General features: G+C 42.7%; 1 protein-coding gene across 2 annotated transcripts in view; it reads right to left on the bottom strand.

The window, feature by feature from the left end:
• The window catches only part of UBN2 (ubinuclein 2), a gene marked incomplete at both ends in the record, with an annotated part of 81,915 nt that overhangs the window by 46,536 nt on the left and 15,944 nt on the right, over positions 1-19,435 (bottom strand). For both annotated transcript variants that reach the window (XM_080700912.1, XM_080700913.1), the window contains 3 exons: positions 2,615-2,718; positions 4,510-4,647; positions 16,362-16,463. In XM_080700912.1, coding sequence (XP_080557038.1) covers positions 2,615-2,718; positions 4,510-4,647; positions 16,362-16,463 — 344 coding nt within the window. The remainder of the gene's footprint in view (positions 1-2,614; positions 2,719-4,509; positions 4,648-16,361; positions 16,464-19,435) is intronic.

The raw sequence follows: 19,435 nt of genomic DNA, 5'->3' as shown, positions 1-19,435 counted from the left end.
GGAGGCAGAGACAGGAGGATCGCACAGCATAGGTTCAAAGCCAGCCTTGCTGGTTTAGGAGACCCTGTTTACAAATAAAAAATATAAAAATAGGTCTGGAAGTGTTGCCTGGAGGTAGAAGGGTTCCATCCCTAGTACCACCAAAAAAAAAAAAAAGAATAAAATATAGGGCTGGGGGTGTAGCTCATAGGTAAAAGTCCCTGTGTTCCATCCTCAGTACTGCAAAAATGAAAAATAAATAAAATAAAATAAAATAAATAAGTAAAAACACTAAAACAGCTGGGGGGTAGAGTTGGAGGGAGCACACACCTATAATCCCAGTAATTGGGAAGCTGAGACAGGAAGACTACAGGTTTGAGGACAGCCTCAGCACCTTAGCAAGACCTTGTTTCAATATAAAAAATAAAGCTGGGCGTGGTGGAGCACATTTGTAATCCCCGCGCTTGGGAGTGGAGACAGGAGGATCACGCAGGTTCGAAGCCAGCCTTGCTGGCTTAAGAGACCCTGTTTCCAAATAAAAAAATATATAAAATAGGTCTGGGAGTGTAGCCCGGAGGTAGAAGGGTTTCCAGGAACCCCAGTACCACCAAATAAATAAATAAATTAATTAAATTAAATTAAAAATAAACCAAGCGTGGGGGTGCACACTTGTAATCCTAGTACTTGGGAGGCTGAGACGAGAGGATCATGCAGGTTCAAAGCCAGCCTCAAGCCGGGCGTGGTGGCCTCGTTTGTAATCCCCGCGCCTGGGAGGCTGAGACAGGAGGATCGCACAGGTTCAAAGCCAGCCTCAGCTACTTAGTGAGGCTCTCAGCAACTTAGTGAGACCCTGTTTCCAAATAAATATAAAATGGGCCTGGGAGTATAGCCCGGAGGTAGAAAGCCTCTGGGTTCCACCCCCAGTACCACCAAAAAAAAAAAAAAAAAAGCCAGCCTCAGCTACTTAGTGAGGCCTTGTTTCTAAATAAAATATGCAATATAGTCTATCCCACAGGTAGGAAACCCCTGGGTTCCATCCCTAGTACCATAAACAAATAAATAAACAAACAAATAAATAAATATAAAATGGGGTGGGGGCATAGCTCAGAGGCAGAATGCTCCTAGATTCTATCCTTAGAACAACAACAACAAAAAAGAGATGAAAATGGTTTGTTCAATATTTTTTAATTTTTTTTGTGGTACTGGGATGGAATCCAGGAGCATTCTACCTCCAAGCTACACCCCCAGCTCTATTCTATTTTTTATTCTTTATTTTGAAGCAGGGACTCACTGAGTTGCAGAGGGCCTCACTAAGTAGCTGAAGCTGGAAATGAACCGCGATTCTCCTATCTCAGCCTCCCAAACGCTGGAATTACAAGAGTGTGCCACCACACCCATCTTACACCATCTTTTATTGTTTAATTTATTTTTATTTTGTGTTATACCATTTTTAAAAAATGACTCCTGTTGGTAAAAAGTTGTAATAAGCAAAATACATACTAAACCAATCTAGAAATCTGATCTAAAACATCATGAAGCTGAGCATGGTGGCACATGCCTATAATCCCAGTATATGGGAGGCTGAAACTGGAGGGTCACAAGTTTAAGGTCAGCCTCAGCAACTTGTGAGGCCCTGTTTCAAGTAAAAAATAAAAGCCAGGCATGGTGGCGCACACTTGTAATCCCAGTACTTGGGAAGCTCAGAAAGGAGGATCGCAGATTCACAGCTAACCACAGCTATTTAGTGAGGCCATCCACAGGTTAATGAGACAGGTTCAAAAATAAAGGATAAAAATTATGGCTGGGGATGTAGTTCAGAGGCAGAATGCCCCTGGGTTCAATCACCAGTACTGCAATAAATAAATAAAATAAATAGGCTAGAGGTATCGTTCATCGATAGAATGCTCTTGAGTTTAATCTCAAGAAACACACATACAGCCAGGTGTGGTGGCTCATGTCCATAATCCCAGTACTTGGGAGGCTGAGACGGGACAATTGCAGGTCTGTGGATAGCTTCAGCAAATAGTACGACTCTGATTAACCTAGAAAGACCCTACTTTAAAATAAAAATAAAGCTGGGCATGGTGGCCATGCTTATAATCCCAGTACTTGGGAACCTGAGACAGGAGGATTGCAGTTTGCAGCCAGCCTCAACTAGTGAGGCCCTCTGCAACTTAGTAAGACTGTTTCAAATTAAAGAACAAAAAATAGGGCTGGGGGTATAGCTCAAGAAAGAATGCCTCTGGGGTTCAATCTTTAGTACTGCAAAAAATAAATAGCCAGGTGTGATGGCACATGCTTGTAATCCCAGCATCTGGGAGGCTGAGACAGGAGGATCATAGTTTGCAGTCAGCCTATGCTACATAGCGAGGCCCTTTGCAACTCAGTGAGACCCTGTTTCAAAATAAAGAATAAAAAACAGGCTGCGGGTGCACATTGGAATTAGAATACCCCTGGGTTCCATCCCCAGTACCTCCAAAAAAATACAAAAAGAAATATAATAAATAAATAAAATATAAAAAATAAAATACAGCTAGAGGTATAGTAGCTGAGAGATAAATGTCCCTGGGTTCAGTCCCCAGTACAAACAAATAAATAAATAAAGAAACAGTCCTGTGGTGAAGGTTTAACATACCCCAGTTGTTTGGATACTTTTTTCCTTGGTTTCTTCTCCTTTTCCCCTTCCTCTTTCCGCTTCCGCTTCTTCATTTCAACACCATCGTCCTTTATTTTGGGAACCTGCAACAAGATAAAGCATGTGCCACATGCCCAAGCATCACTGTTTCCCTCTCTGGCACATCCAGTGTCGTGGTCTTTCCTAAATGCTAATGGGCATCAGGATTGCTGGCCCAATGTACGGGCTCTTGAAGTCCACAAGCACCTTTGCCTATGGTTTTGATTCAGTTGTCTGGGTAGGGTTTTAGAGTCTGGGCACACTTGTAATCCCAGTACTTGGGAAACTGAGACAGGAGGATCACAGGTCCGTGGCCAGCCTCAGCTACTTCATGAGACTTTCTGCAACTTAGTGAGAACATGTTTTAAAAAAATGAAGAATAAAAAACAGGGCTGAAGGCATAGCTCAGAGGTAGAATGCCCTTGGGTTCCATCCCCAGTAGCACACACACACATAACCCCCCCCCCAAAAAAAAAGAAACAAACAAAAATCCTGGGTATTCAATGAGCAGTTTGATGATTGTAGTACAAGTAAATCTTTGGACCTCAAATCAGAAAACACCAAAAGAAGTCAGGCATAGTGGTGCACATTTGTAATCCCAGCATTTGGGAGGCTGAGACAGGAAAATCACGGTTCATGGACAGCCTCAGCTATTACTTAGTGATGCCCTTTGCAACTCAGTGAGATCATGTTTCAAAATAAAAAATAAAAAACAGGACTAGGGGTGTAGTTCCAAGGTAGAATGCCCCTGGATTCCCTCCTCAGTACCGCAAAAAACAAACAAACAAAAAAAAACACCAATAGACATTATTAATTTCTCAAATATATTATATTCAATTTTATAGAACTTGTAATAAATTAGATCTTAGGAAAGATAAGTTATAACAGTCATTTCTATAGCAACTTTTTTTTTTTTTGGTGGTACTAGGGATGGAACCCAGGAGCATTCTATCCCTGAGCTATACCTCCAGCCTTAATTTTATAAAATTCTTTTTATTTATTCATTTATTATTTGTGTGTGTGGTACTGGGGGTGGAACCAAGGGATTTTTCTACCTCTGGACTATACTCTCAGACCTATTTCATACTTTTATTTGGAAACAGGGTCTCACTAAGTTGCTGAGAGCCTCACTAAGTTGCTAAGAGCCTCACTAAGTAGCTAAGGCTGGCTTTGAATCTGTGAGATCCTCCTGTCTCAGCCTCCCAAGTACTGGGATTACAAGCATGCATCACCACACCCAGCATTTTTATTCTTTATTTTGAAAGAGGGTCTCACTGAGTTGTAAAAAGCCTCACTAAGTAGCTGAGGCTGGCCTCCCAAATGGTGGGATTACAAGTGTGTGCCACCACGCCTGGCTATAGCAAGTCTTAACTGACCCTAGAAATTTACCCTTATTCCAGAAACAGTGAACTATGAGACCACAACTACAGAATGAAATAGTACAAGAAAATTATACGATGATATAAATACCTCTTTTCCTTTATCTACATACTTTTACTTATGTATTTTTATTTTTTGGAGAATAGGGGATTGAACCCAAGGGTGCTCTATTTCTGAGCTATACCCCAGCCCTTTTTAAAATTTTTGTTCTGAAACAGGGTCTTGCTAAGTTGCAGAGGGCCTAAGTTGCTGAGGCTGGCCTTGAGCCTGGGATCCTGTCTCAGCTTCTCATTTACTGGGATTACAGATGTCCACCACCATACCTGACCCACCTACTTTTATTTAAAGAATGTAATCCAGTGTGGAGTCATTAGGCAATGATTAGTATTTTGCTTTTCTTTGAATCACAGTCATGACAAGAGTAACAATCCAAAAGGGCAGTTTACTAACTCACTGTCCGCGTCGGGCAAACTCACCTTGGGCGGCCTGTGCTTTGCGTTGTCTGCCGTGTCTTCTTCTTCAGTATCTGAAGCCTGGCGAAACTGCAGGGTGCCAGTGTTGATATAAAAGCCTCCATATTTTGTTGTTAGAGAAGCAGGAACTAATTCATCATACTGGATTAAAAAAAAAAAAAAGTTTCACATATATCCTCTTGGCTGTAATTCTAGAAACGTCAATGAAGTTCATTTGCCACAGCGACATCTCCCGAAAACACTAACTACAAAAGTGACTTTAAATCCAGCAATCCTACTAATATATACATGCCCAAAGGCATCACGCGTAATCACCTTGAACTAAAAAGAAACGAGTGAAGAAAAATAAAAAATCACAATGCTAAAGGGCTGTGTGCACCCCTGCATTCACCGCAGCATTATTCACATAACCATGATATCAAAACAACCTGTTCGGGCCGGGCGTGGTGGCGCACGCTTGTAATCACAGCATTCAGGAGGCAGAGACTGGAGGATCACAGTTCGCGGACAGCCTCAGCTACTTAGTGAGGCCCTTCACAACTCAGTGAGACACTTTTTTAAAAAATAAAAAAGACCAAAACATAGGACCGGGGGTGTAGCTCAGAGGTAAAATGTCCCTAGTTTCCATCCCCAGTACCACAAAAACAAAACAAAAAAATCTGTTCAATAATAAATAAATGGAATATTATTGAGTCTTAAAAATAAGGAGGAAACCGGGCGTGGTGGCACACTTTTGTAATTCCCGCGCTTGGGAGTCGGAGACAGGAGGATCACACAGGTTTGAAGCCAGCCTCAGCTACTAGTGAGGTTCGCAGCAACTTAGTGAGACCCTGGGAGTATAGCCCGGAGGTAGAAAAGCTCCTGGGTTCTACCACCAATACCACCCCCCCAAAAAAAATTTAAAAAAGGAGAAAATGCCAGGCATGGTGTGGCATCTACTTGTAATCCCAGCGCTTGGGAGGCTGAGACAGGAGGAGCACATCACACAGGTTTGAAGCCAGCCTCAGCTACTTAGTGAGGCTCTCAGCAACTTAGTGAGACCCTGTTTCCAAATAAAATATAAGAAAGCCCCTGGCTTCCACCCCCAATAGCACCAAAAAAAAAAAAAAAAAAAAAGGCCCCTGGGTTCCACCTTCAGTACCACAAAAAAAAAAAAAAAAAAAAGAGAGAGAGAGAGGAAAGTCTGTCATTTACATCATGAATGAACCTAGACGGCATTATGTTAAGGGAAATAAGTCTGCACAGAGAGAAAAATCCCATATGACCTCTAGTACAAGTGGAATCTTAAAAAACTGAACTCAGGGCTGGGGATGCAGCTCGGAGGCACAATGCCTCTGGATTCCATCCCTGCTACCCACAGAAAAAAAAAGAAAAAAAACCACCTGAATTCACAGAAAAATAGAATGTTCAATTTCAGAGGCTGGGGAGGAGGCAAAAAGGGAAAGGGAACTGCTGGTCAATGGGCTCGAAGTCATGGTCAGATAGGAAGAAATAGGTCCTGCTGTTTACTGAACAGCAGGATGACTATATTGACAGTTAATAATATATTCGAAACTTAATAATGTATATTTCTAAACAGCTACAAGAAGCCAGATGTGGTAGCACAAATCTGCAATCCTAGCACTCAGAAAGTTCAAACAAGAGGACTGAAGGTTCCAGGCCAGCCTCAGCAACTTAGTGAGACTCTGTTTCAAAATAAAAACATAAAAAAATGGTGGTGCACGCTTGTAATCCCAGCATTTGAGAGGCTGAGACTGGAGGATCGTGGTTCGCGGACAGCTTCAGCTACTTAGACCCTCTGCAACTCAGTGAGATTCTGTTTCAACATAAAGAATAAAAAATAGGACAGGGGTGAAGCTTGGAGGTAAATGTCCCTGGGTTCTATCACCAGACAACCCCCCCACCCCCACCCGCCACGGGGGGAGGGGGGGCTATGGGTGGGGCCGGGCGTGGTGGTGCATGCTTGTAATACCCACACTTGGGAGGCGGAGACAGGAGGATCGCTCAGGTTCGAAGCCAGCCGGCGCACTGGCTTAGGCAACCCTGTTTCCAAATAAAAATGTAAAAATAGGTCTGGGAGTATAGCCCAGAGGTAGAAGGGCTTCCAGGAACCCCAGTACCACAAAAATAAACAAATAAATAATTAAAAAATAATAAAAATTAAAATAAAAAGGGCTATGGGTATAGCTCAGAGGTAAAATGCTCCTGGGTTAAAAAAAATAAATTGAAAAAAGCTGAGAGCTGGCATGGTGGTGTGTATCTATAGTCCTAGTACTTGGGAGGCTGAGACAAGAATATCATAGGTTTAAGGACAGCCTCGATAAGTGAGATTTTCAGCAACCTAGTGAGACCATTTCAGAATAAAAATAAAATAGTGCTGGGGTGTAGCTCAGAGGAAGAATGCCCTTGAGTTCAATTCCCAGTAGTACCACAAAAAAAAAAAAAAAAAAAACCCTGGAAGAGATAATTTTGTCAGTTTTTACCAAAAAGAAATGGTTAGTGTTTGAGGTAAGAGATTTTACCTTCATCACTTTAAAAATGTACACATGTATGAAGTTCCCCATAAATACAATTATTTGTCAGTTGAAAACTAAAAAAAAAGGCTGGGCGTGGTGGCGCACACTTCTATCTAATCCCAGCACTTGGGAGGCGGAGACAGGAGGATCGAGCAGGTTCGAAGCCAGCCGCGCTGGCATAAGTACCACCAAAAAGAAAAAAGAAAAATGAAAGAAAACTAAAAAGAACAGAGAACTGCAATGAGGATCATCTAAAATAAAACATAGTTCTGATCATTCAGTGTACTTAAGAAAGGAAGCTTTAGAATAATGATACAAATTCTAAATTATCAGCCGCTGGAACAAGCTAAGGATGATGGACACGATCTTTTTCTTTTCCTTCCCACCACTACTATTCTTAGTGGACAAGCTGTTCTGAAGAGAAGTTGAAACAAGTCAAATGGGAAGACTGAACGTCCAGGTAAGAGTGACTTCACTTCCAGTACATCGATGTGTAAGCCGACTCAGAAGATGATGGAGAAGCACAAAATTGCTTTCTCTGTCTTAGCTTGGGGGACAAGGTTTATTTTTTATTTTTTATTTTTGGTGGTCCTGGGGATCTAGTAGTACCATTCTACTAGTCAAACTACACTCCTGTTTTGTTTTGTTTTGTTTTGTGTGTGGTACTGGGGTTCCTGGAAACCCTTCTACCTCCAGGCTACGCTCCCAGAACAATTTTTTATATTTTTATTTGGAAACAGGGTCTCTTAAGCCAGCGCAGCTGGCTTTGAACCTGCGCGATCCTCCTGTCTCCGCCTCCCAAGCGCAGGGATTACAAGCGTGCGCCACCGCGCCTGACAAACTACACCCCTTTTTTGAAATAGCATCTCTCTTGCTAGATTGCTGAAAATGGCCACAAACCTGAGACCCTCCTGTCTCACCCTCCCATTTACCAGATTTACAGGTGAGCACCACTACACCTGGCTTAAATGGGGACGTTTTAAATATCTGAAAGGAAAACAGCATTTAATATGCTCTAAAGGGAAGCAGGAAAATAACTTCCAGTCAATAAGAATATACTAGAGGACCTAAAAGAGCCAGGCCCTCTGCTGGGAGCAGAGGACTCGGCTGTCTAAGTCACGTTATGCCTTCAAAGTTGGGACTTTAAGGGTAATCATGATCCCACCTGATACCACCTTGACCAAATGAAAGTGTCCAAAGGAGAATGAAGAAAGGAACTACAAACTCCACAAGGCAAAGGTACCGGGGAACCCTCAAAACTCGACTTCTGGTTTTTCCCACATTATATAACTGGTCTTTTTCTTTCTTTTTTCTCCTTGGTGTGTGTCTGTGGTACTAGGGATTGAATCCAGGGGCATTCTGCCTCTGAGCTACACCCCCAGCCCCATTTTTATTCATTTTTTGAAACATGGCCTCATTAAGTTGTGGATGGCCTAAGTAGCTGAGGCTGGCCACAAATCTGATCCTCCTGTCTTGGCCTCCCAAGTACTGGGGCTACAAGCATGCGCCACCACGCCCAGCTCATATTAAATTTTTTATTTTGAAACAGGGTCTCACTAAAATTGTGAGGGACCTTCCTAAATTGCTGAGGCTGGCTGCGAAACTTCAATCTGTTTCAGCCTACCAAGCACTAGGATTAGAGATGTGCACCATCACGCCCAAGTATATTTAGTCTTTAAGTCAAAAAAATTTTGTTTTGCACTACAGAATGGAACCCAGGTGCACCCTACCTCCGAGCTACACCCCCAGCCCTATTTTTTATTCTTTACTCTGAAACAGGGTCTCACTGAGTTGCAAAGGGCCTAAGTAGCTGAGGCTATCCACGAACCATAATCCTCCTGTCTCAGCCTCCTGAATGCTGGGATTACAAGTGTGCGCCACCGCGCCCAGCTTTAAGCCAGATTTTTTTGTGTGTTTGTGTATGATACCGAGGATGGAACCCAGGGGCTTTTCTACCTCCGGCCTTTTCTATACTCCCAGACCTATTTTATACTTTATTTGGAAACAGGGTCTCACTAAGTTGCTGAGAGCCTTACTCAAGTAGCTGAGGCTGGCTTCGAACCTGTGCGATCCTCCTGTCTCAGCCTCCCTCCCAAGCGCGGGGATTACAAGCGTGCGCCACCACGCCTGGCTAAGTCAGATTTTTTTAACAAAAAATTGTTTGCTATGGATAAAGAATATACATGTCCTATTAGTTACTATAAGAATTTTTAAGACCAAATACTAAAGTTATGACTTCATGCTGAGCACAGATGGATTTAATGCTGACTTCTGTTAAACATTAAAGAAGAATTAATTTTACAAAGACTCTTAGAAAAAGGAGACTATAGCCGGACGTGGTGGTTTATGCTTGTAATCTCGGCATTTGCGAGGCTGAGACAGGAGGATCGAGGTTCAAGGACAGCCTCAGCTACTTAGTGAGGTCCTTTGCAACTCAGTGAGACCCAGTTTCAAAATAAAGAATAAAAAAATAGGGCCGGGGGTATAGCTCAAAGGTAGAATGCCCTGGGTTCCATCCCCACTACCGGAAAAAAAAAAGAAAAAAGGAAACGGAGTGACTAGCCACACATGCCTGTACTCCCAGTGCCTGGGAGACAGGAAGGCTGCAGGGTTTAGGCCAGTCAACGATTTAGCAAGACTGTTTTAAAATAAAAAATAAAAGCCGGGCGTGGTGGCGCATGCTTGTAATCCCCGCGCTTGGGAGGCTGAGACAGGAGGATCGCACGGGTTCAAAGCCAGCCTCAGCTACTGAGTGAGGCTCTCAGCAACTTAGTGAGACCCTGTTTCAAAATAAAGTATAAAATGGGTCTGGGAGTGTAGCCTGGAGGTAGAAAAGCCCCTGTACCATAAAATAAAATAAAATAAAATATAAAAAGGGCTAACGATGTTGCTCAGTGATAAGACACCCCTGGATTCAATCATCAGTACCACTACCAAAAAAAAAAAAAAAAAAGCTGGGCGTGGTAACACATTCCTGTGAACCCTGTAATCCCAGCACTTGAGAGGCTGAGACAGGATCTAGAGTTCGAGAATCTCAGCAAGTTGTGAGACTCTATCAACCTAGCAAGACCCTGTTTCAAAAATAACAATAATATAGGACTGGGAGTATAGCTCAGAGGGAGAATCTCCAGGGTTCAACCCCCAGTATCACACATAAAAAAAGGAAATTGTTATTTTAACTCGAACCCCTTCCAATTGTATGGAGAATGGGAAAAGAAAGAGCATTCAGTTTAATCAGCTGAATTAAAAATACAATGAGTGAAGGAAAAAAGGAAAAATGAACTCGTTTTCTTCCCTTACTTAACTACTCTAAAGCTCTCTATAGACCTATGTTTTAAGAAGTGGCCTGTACTATTTGCACATGAAGAGAAGGAGAAGAATAAAAAGTGAAGACTTTGTGAGATTATTTTGAGAATGCTTAAGAGCGATAGGATAAATCATCCTGTATTCCATGCTTGAATGTGCTTATCTTAGGCTTCCTAGTCTCCATGCTTCCTCATACAAAGGATTCCACCTGGTTCTCCTGGTATCCTTCTAAGGCAAGGAGCCAAGACATCTATTTGAAAACCAGGCAAATATCTCACCAAAGCAACTTTGTATGTTTACTGCAGTCACTGGCGAGTCCCAGCCCACCCTCGACCGAGCCGCTGCTGCGTGGGGCGCACAGCCAGCACAGGCACTGAGGTGATGTGCTCGCCGTCTGCAGAGTTCTGCTGGAGCTTCCTCCACCGCAGCTCGTCAGAACAGCCTCCGTAGTAGTCGGAAGCATTTCAGTGGAATGTGCTAAGGGCAGCGGACACGGAACTGGAACACTGGAGGCCTGGCTCTACCTCTTTGCCAGTGAATAGCCACTTGGGCCTCAGGCAAATCACTTCACATCATTTTTTTGGGGGTGGGGGGGCAGCTATACAACAGGGTCGATTTTATTTAACTCACAAAGTTCTTGTGAAATTTTAAAGGAACAACCTAAATAAAAGTGTCATTCATTTCTGGTATTATTAACAATAAATAACATTTTCTTTCAGTCCTTTTACAATTTGGCAGCATAAATGTGAGATTAAAAATATTCAAAAGAGCCGGGCGTGGTGACACACGCTTGTAATCCCCTCACTTGGGAGGCTGAGACAGGAGGATCGTGCAGGTTTGAAGCTAACTTAGTGAGACCCTGTTTCCAAATAAAGCATAAAATAGGGCTGGGAGTATAGCCCAGAGGTAGAAAAAGAGCCAGGCATGATGGCGCATGCTTGTAATCCCAGTGCTTGGGAGGATGAGATAGGAGGATCGGACAGGTTTGAAGCCAGCCTCAGCTATTTACTGAGGCTCTCAGCAACTTAGACCCTTTTTCTAAATAAAGTATAAAATAGGTCTGGCTGTATAGCCTGGAGGTAGAAAAGCCCCTGGGTTCTACCCCCAGTACCCCCCCCCACACACACACATATTCAGAAGCATTTCAGATATTTTAATACTTAGTATATGATTCTGAAAATTAAATAGGACTAGATTATTTTCTTTCTCTTTCCTTTTTTCCTGCTTTCTTTTCTTCCCTCCTTCCTTCTTTCCTTCTTGTACTGAGGATTGATCCCAGGGGCTTTCTACCTCTGAGTTATATCCCCAGTCCTATTATGTATTATGAATGTATGTATATATGTATGTACTTATTGGCACTGGGGACTGAACTCAGAGGAATTCTACCTCTGAGCTACACCCCTAACACTATTTTATTTGGGAACTGGGTCTTACTAGGTTGATGATAGTCTTACTATTTGCTGAGACGGTCCTCAAGCCTGTGATTTTCCTGTCTCAGCTTGCCAAGTATTGGAATTACAAGTGTTTGTGCCACAGCTTGGCTCCCCCCCACCCCCGGTACTGGGGATGGAACCCAGGGGCATTGTACCGCTGAGCTACAATCCCAGCCCTATTTTTTAGTCTTTTTATTTTTGAAACAGGGTCTCATTGAGTTGTGAAGGGCCTTGCTAAGTAGCTGAGGCTGTGTGCAAACTGCCATCCTCCGGTCTCCGCCTCCAGAATCCTGGGATTACAAGCGTGCACCACCACTCCCAGCTAGGTTGGCTTATTTTTAATTTTGAAACCGGGTCTCTTAAATTGCTATTCCAAGTACTGGGATTACAGGAATTTACCGCCATACCTGGCTAATTATTTTTTATTTATTTATTTATTTACTTATTTTTTGCGGGTCTGGGGATGGAACCCAGGGGCATTTGACCTCTGAGCTACACCCCCTGACCTATTTTTTATTCTTTACTTTGAAACCGGGTCTCACTGAGTTACAGAGGGCCTCACTAAGTAGCTGACTGTCCGCAAACCACGATCCTCCAGTCTCATCCTCCCAAATGCTGGGATTACAAGCATGTGCCACCACGCCCGGCCTGGCTAATTATTTTATGTCTCAATAATCTCATAAAGAGAATGAAATAGACCAGGCATGGTAATGCAGGCCTATAATCCTAGTATTTGGGAGGCTGATATAGGAGGACTGCAAGTTTGAGGTCAGCATACCGTAACTTAGTGAGACCTTATTTCAAAATAAGAAAAAGTTAAAAAAAACTAACAAGCCCTCAATCTTCAAGAACAAAAGAATTTATAAGGGCAATGATACTACGTTATCTTGAAAGCGAGACAATCCGTATTGTAGTTCAATTTCCTCTTATAAATTAGGAACCTACATTATCTAGCTGAATAACAATTTACGCCTTACAAAATGTATCCTTATTAACACAGCTTTCAAATTTTCTCCATTAAACTCCAAATGAAAATTACACTGCACATCAAAACCTACCATAGCAGACACACGTGGACAATAAAGCTCATACAATCTATGATAGGTCCTAGCCTATTTAATTTTGTTTTCCTTAAAAACACTACTCTAAATTGATACATAATCCAATTACGGGTTGTAATGGTTTGAAAACCATTTTATTCAAATATTCTAAATGCTACTAAAGAAGGTATTAAAAACACTATTCATGCCGGGCGTGGTGGTGCACTCTTGTAATCCCCGCGCTTGGGAGGCGGAGACAGGAGGATTGTGCAGGTTCGAAGCCAGCTGCGCTGGCTTAAGAGACCCTGTTTCCAAATAAAAAAGTATAAAATAGGTTTGGGAGTGTAGCCCGGAGGCAGAAGGGTTTCCAGGAACCCCAGTACCACCAAAATAAAAATAAAAAATACTATTCATGAAAGGGTACATATTACACAACTTCAACTATGAGACATTCTATGAAAAGGCAAAACTACAAAGACAGTTGAGATTAGTGGCTAAGCCAGGTGTGGTAACACACCTATAATTCCAATATTTGAGAGGCTGAGATAGGAGGATCTCGGGTTCAAAGCCAGCCTCAGCAACTTAGGCCCTCCACAACTCAGTGAGACCCTGTTTCAAAATAAAAATAAAATAGGGTTGGGGGTATAGCTCAGAGGTAGAATGCCTCTGAGTTTGATCCCCAGTACCAATAAACAAACATACAAATAAATTAACTAAGGCTGAGGAGGGATGTAGTGTAGAGGTAGAATGCCCATAGGTTGAATCCCCAGTGCCTTGTACGCACCAAAAAAAAAAAATTAGCAGTTGCTACAGGTTGAAAGGAGGAAGATATGAGAAGACAGAACACAGAGTATTTTTAGGATAGTGAAACAACTCTGTATAATCTATAATGGTTGATCCAGGTCATTATACATTTGTTCAAACCCACAGAATGTGCAACATCAGACAGAGAACCCTAATGTGAGCTATGGACTTCGGTGATGAAGGTGGATCAATGTAAGTTTATCAGTTGTAACAAATGCACCACTATGGATTCGGATGTTGATTGTAGGGAAGGCTGTGTGTGACTGGGGCAGGGTGTATACAGAAACTCTCCGTACTGCTCAATGAATCTAAAACTGCCCTACAACATAAAGTTCATTTATTTATTTATTTTGGTGATACTGTGAATGGAGCCCTTCTCCGGGCTACACTCCCAGACCTATTTTATATTTTTATTTGGAAACAGAGGCTCTTAAGCCAGCACAGCTGGCTTCAAACCTGCGCAATCCTCCTGTCTCCGCCTCCCAAGTACGGGGATTACAAGCGTGCGCCACCACGCCCAGCTAAAGTTTATATTTTAATATAAGCTATTTATGTGAGCATGTGTATATGCAGCATCTACAATGGAGTTTCTCTTTCTGTTATTTAGAATTTAGAATCTATAAAATGTTAACACTACTACTCATGCTTTTTGGTGTGCTTGTGTATTTGGTACTGGGGACTGAACGCAGAGATGTTCTACCTCTGAGCTATACCCCAGCCCTATTTCATTTTTTATTTGGAAACAAGGTCTTACTGATTTGTGGCGGGCCCTGGTAAGTTGCTGAGGCTGGCTTTGAACCTGTGATCCTCCTGTTTGAGCCTCCCAAGCACTGGATTACAAGTTGTGTTACCACACCTGGTTCTACTCACGCTTTAACCTCTTCAAAAAGTCTATATTCATTACTTTACTTTAATCCATAATAATTCTAGGGGACAAGGAAGTCATGGTAGAGAAAATCAGGTGATGTGTTAAGAGAGGTGTAGAACTTCTACACTGCTCCAGATGAGTCAAGATGCTTGAAACGTCCCACGCCCTAATGTGTTGGCCGGCAGCCCTGTTTGATAGGAGGAAGGTGTCTTTACTCCAAAGGGCACTGCCATGTTACATCTAGTCACAGGAGTAGGATGGGGCATCATACTCCTAGCGCGCATCATGGCAGTCCTGCTTACGCTCTTACCTGTATGTGCTTTGTCACCATAACCACGCACTGTAGCAAGTGGCAAGAGATGAACTAACTGTGAGTGGTGTAACAGTTAACTAGCGTCACTCTCTGCATATCCTAAGTAAATTCTGTACACTGCAGAGACTATTAATCTCTTCTACAGTCCTGGAAATTAGATTACTCTAGTACACGGATAAGAACGAAAGAACGTATACCACATTTGTAGTGAAACATGACACGCCCTCCTTAATTTGCTACATGATCACCACAGTGCTAGTCTTCGTAAACCTTAAATTCCTCTTCTGTTGTTAAATATTTATTTATTTATTTATTTACTTTTTTGGTAGTACTGGGGTTGGAACCCTTCTACCTCTGGGCTACACTCCCAGACTTATTTTATATTTTTTATTTGGAAACAGGGTCTCTCTCTTTTTTTCGGGGGTGGTGGTGGTACTAGGGTTCCTAGAAACCTTCTACCTCTGGCCTATACTCCCAGACCTATTTTTATATTTTTTTAAATTTGGAAACAGGGTCTCTTAAGGTTCGAAGCAAGGCTGGCTTCGAACCTGTGTGATCCTCCTGGAAACAGGGTCTCTTAAGCCAGTGAGGCTGGCTTTGAACCTGCGCGATCCTCCTGTCTCCACCTCCCAAACACAGGGATTACAAGCATGTGCCACTGCAGCTGGCAATTCCTCTTCCTTTATAAGGGAAACAGGATTCTGGAGGGTGCCAAGCATGCACCACCACACCCAGCTGATTAAAGCTTTTTTCATTTCCCCCTAAACTTATTTCTGTTCCTACTTTGGAAAAGGGTGATGTTGGAATTACTGCTACCTACTCATGTCTGAAAGTGGGATACTAAAGACTCTCAAGAGGGTCTTGTAAGACCTGGAAGGAGCACGGCACATCCGAAGCTGTGGTCTAGCACAGCCCGGCACCATGACTACAGCCCTGACCACCTGCCGGCTTGTTTTACCCATCCTGCTAGGAATGAATTTTAAACTTTTTAAATGGCTGAAGAAAAATGAAAAGAAATTTAACATTTTATGACACATGAAAATTACATAAATTTTGGTGCCAGGGATGTAGCTCAGTGAGAAAGCGCTTGCCTGGCATATGCAAGGCTCTGGGTTCGATCTTCAGCACCAAGAAAGGGTGGGGGAGTAGAGGAAAAAAAAAAAAAATGACATGAATTTAAACTTCAGAGTAGAGTCCATCCATGAAGTTTCACGACAGCACTGCCAGCCATTCGCGTACACGTTGTCGATGGCTGCTTTCATCTCCAGTGGTAAAGAGCTGTGATGGGACCAGATGGCCCACAAAGTCGGAAATATTTACCATGTGGCCCCTTACAGAAAAAAATGTTTGCCAAAACCTGGCCTAGCAGAGTACTGTAACAACTACTCACCATGAATCAATACAACATTATAAAATTTTAAATCTGCAGTATTAAAGTTTAAAATCTTTAAGCAGTAAACATAGCTTTAAAAAGCATAAATAAAAACATTCATTGAACTATTTAAGTTTTTTTGCCCTTGACTTCTACTATCCCAAATGAAATATTTTCTGCTATATTAAAGATACATTACTCACAGCCTCTGAGTTATCAATAAATGGATCTGTCTCATCATAGCCAAAGCCTATATCAATTAAATCTTGTAGCCGATCCTTCCGGTGTTTACGGGGTTTCCCACCCTGCAAAGAACAGACACATTAGACTGAGTACTCATGCCGTTTACATAAAGTGTAAAAACACCTGTTAGAAAAATTCAAATGATTTTGGTATAAGCCCTGTGGAGGAGGTTGTGTTTAAGTCTCACCATAACATATGTGTAAGTTACACTGAGTAACTTGCTTCCACAGAGTAAAGAGAAGGGGAACAAAGTAAGTTTGCACTGGAAAACCTGCCCAACACTACCTAGGCGGATGGCAGTCAACAACAACAGTGATAAGTCAAACGGACGCTATGTGTCCCTGAAACAATGTGATAAAAATTGCATCTCACCTCTGGTCCTTTTCCCAAAAGCCTATAACCCTAGCCCAGCCGTGAGAAAAACATCAAACAAACCCAAACAGAAGGACAGTCTACAAAGCCTGTGATCAGTGCTCTTCAAAGCTGTCAAGATCACCAAAAACAAGGAAAATCTGAAAAACTGTCACAGTCCGCAGGGGCCTAAGGAGACACAATGACCAAATGAGCATGGCTTCCGGACACTGAAAAGGGACCTTAGGGGGAAACGAGCACCATCTGAATGAAGTGTGCTCAATAGTAAGGTACCAATGGTGGTTCCTTCATTGTAACAAACACACTACATGAGTGTAATGTCAACAGCCAGGGAATGGGTGAGGACTATATGGAAACTCTGTATTCAATCTTTTACAACTTGTCTACAAATCTATTGGTTTTTAAATACCATATAATTATACACAGATATATGAGAACATGAAAAATGAGTGCATGCAGAGACCAGGGCGGCCAGAGCACGGCCTGCTGCCGCGGTGGCCACGCTGCACCAGCGTCATCTCCTGGCTCTGACGGCGGTTATGTAAGACGGTCCCACTGGAGGGCTGGTGATGGGCACAATCTTCTCCACTGTCTGCAACTTCCTATGAGTCTATAATGCTATTTAAATAAAACATTTTTAAAAAGTAAAACAATGACAACAAACCAGTCGTGTGGGTTCCATATTCAGGTCATACCTTCGACAGCCCTTGAATCTGGCTGACCACCATGGAGAGAACTGATTATATGTGTCAGGAATAAAATGCCACGTGCATTGTGAGTCTCAGCTTGGTGTGAGTGGTTTAAAAGCAAACAGTTATATACTGTGGCACTACGAAACCAAGAGGCAAGCTCGGTCTTTAAGCCTCATTTTGGATGTTTAAGCTGACCCACTCAAATTCAACTATATTCTCTAACATCCTTCTAACCCTCCCATCCCTGGTTCTGGTGTGGTAGTTGAGGTGGGGAAGAAGGGGAGGAGCAAGAGGAAGGAAGACAAAGCAGCTGCTGTTAGGGATCCTGCCTGCCAACGTGCTACCTCGCACTGAGCACCGGGCCTCACAAAGCAGGAGGTGCAGGCGTGAACCTCCATGACCTCATCTGGTGTCAGTTCTCACAGTGCAGGCTTCTCAACGTGGGATTCCAAGGGTTAAACTGGAAGTGTTTTATGCAACATGGCGCTTAAATAAATGTCAATCGCTTCATCTTGTTTCCATGCAAAGAAGCAGTGATCTGCTCCAGGGCTTGAGAGAAAAAAATGACTATGCTGGCTCTACTAAGAGATGTCTCCAACATGGTGCCATCCTTTCCTAAGCAATGTGCAAAGATAACTGACTATATGCTATGTTTGCATTATATACTGATGTTGAAAAATCTAACCTCCACGTGAGTTATTATTTCACTGCTTTCCAGTGGACAAAAACATTATTTTTTAAAATTAGTGTAGCCCCATTTCATTATAAAAATAAAATGAGAACCACAACTTTATCTCACTATAGTTCCTCTCTTGGTAGTGATGGTATAGTAATAGTGTTGCTTAGATGGATACAATGATGCACACCTATAGCCTTAGTACTTGGGAGCTGAGACAAGGGGATCACAGGTTCAAGACTAGCATATGGTACCCTAGCAAGACCCTGTTTCAAAGTAAAACCGGCTGTGGATGTAGTTCAGACTCCCCCTCTTCTCATCCCACTACGGGGAAAGAACACTGGGTAAACTGTATTGACAAAGCCACACTCAAGTGGCTCTTCCTCAAACCACTTCCCAAAAGCCAAAGTACCCAAAGGCTTGGCTGCACCTGTTAATAATAATTTTCTACCAAAGTGTTTCCTACTAGGCAATTCCCAGGTCCCTCGCTGTCTCTAAGGCCACTAGGGTACCTTTTTCTAACCCCAGTTTACTTTTCCTCACTCTGGCCTCTGGAAAAATTATTCCTCAGCTGGACACACACTTATAACACCAGCACTTAGAAGGCTGAGAGAAGAGCATTGTAGGTCCAAAGAAAGCCTCAGCACCTTAGTGAGGCCCTCAGCAACTGAACAAGACAGTTTCAAATTAAAAAGTAAGCCCGGTGTGGTGCTGCACACTTATAATCCCAGTACTTGGGAGGCTGAGATACGTGGATCCTGGTTCACTCCAGCCTCAGCTACTTAGTGAGGCCCTCCACGACTTAGTGAGACCCTGCTTCAAAATAAAGGATTAAGCCGGGCGTGGTGGCTCACACTTGTAATCCCAGTACTTGGGAGGCTGAGACAGGAGGATTGCACAGGTTCGAAGCCAGCCTCAGCTACTTAGTGAGACCCTGTTTTCAAATAAAATATAAAATAGGTCTCGGCGTATAGCCCGGAGGTAGAAAGCCTCTGGGTTCCACCCCTAGTACCACCAAAAATAAATAAATAAATAAAGGATTAAAATGTAGGTGTAGCTACTGAGGATGTAGCTCGGAGGTAGACGCTCCTGGGTTCAATTCCAAGTACTGCTAAAAAAATAAATAAGTAAACAAAAAAGAGAGCCGGGCGTGGTGGCGCATGCTTGTAATCCTCACGCTTGGGAGGCAGAGACAGGAGGATCACACTGGTCAGGAGCTAGCCTCGCTGGCTCAAGAGACCCCAATTCCAAATAAAATGTATAAAATAGGTCTGGGAGTGTAGTCCGGAGGTAG

This window comes from Muscardinus avellanarius (genome assembly GCF_963383645.1).
Source record: "Muscardinus avellanarius genome assembly, chromosome: 9".
NCBI lineage: Eukaryota > Metazoa > Chordata > Mammalia > Rodentia > Gliridae > Muscardinus > Muscardinus avellanarius.
This window is presented reverse-complemented; position numbering and strand designations above follow the sequence as displayed.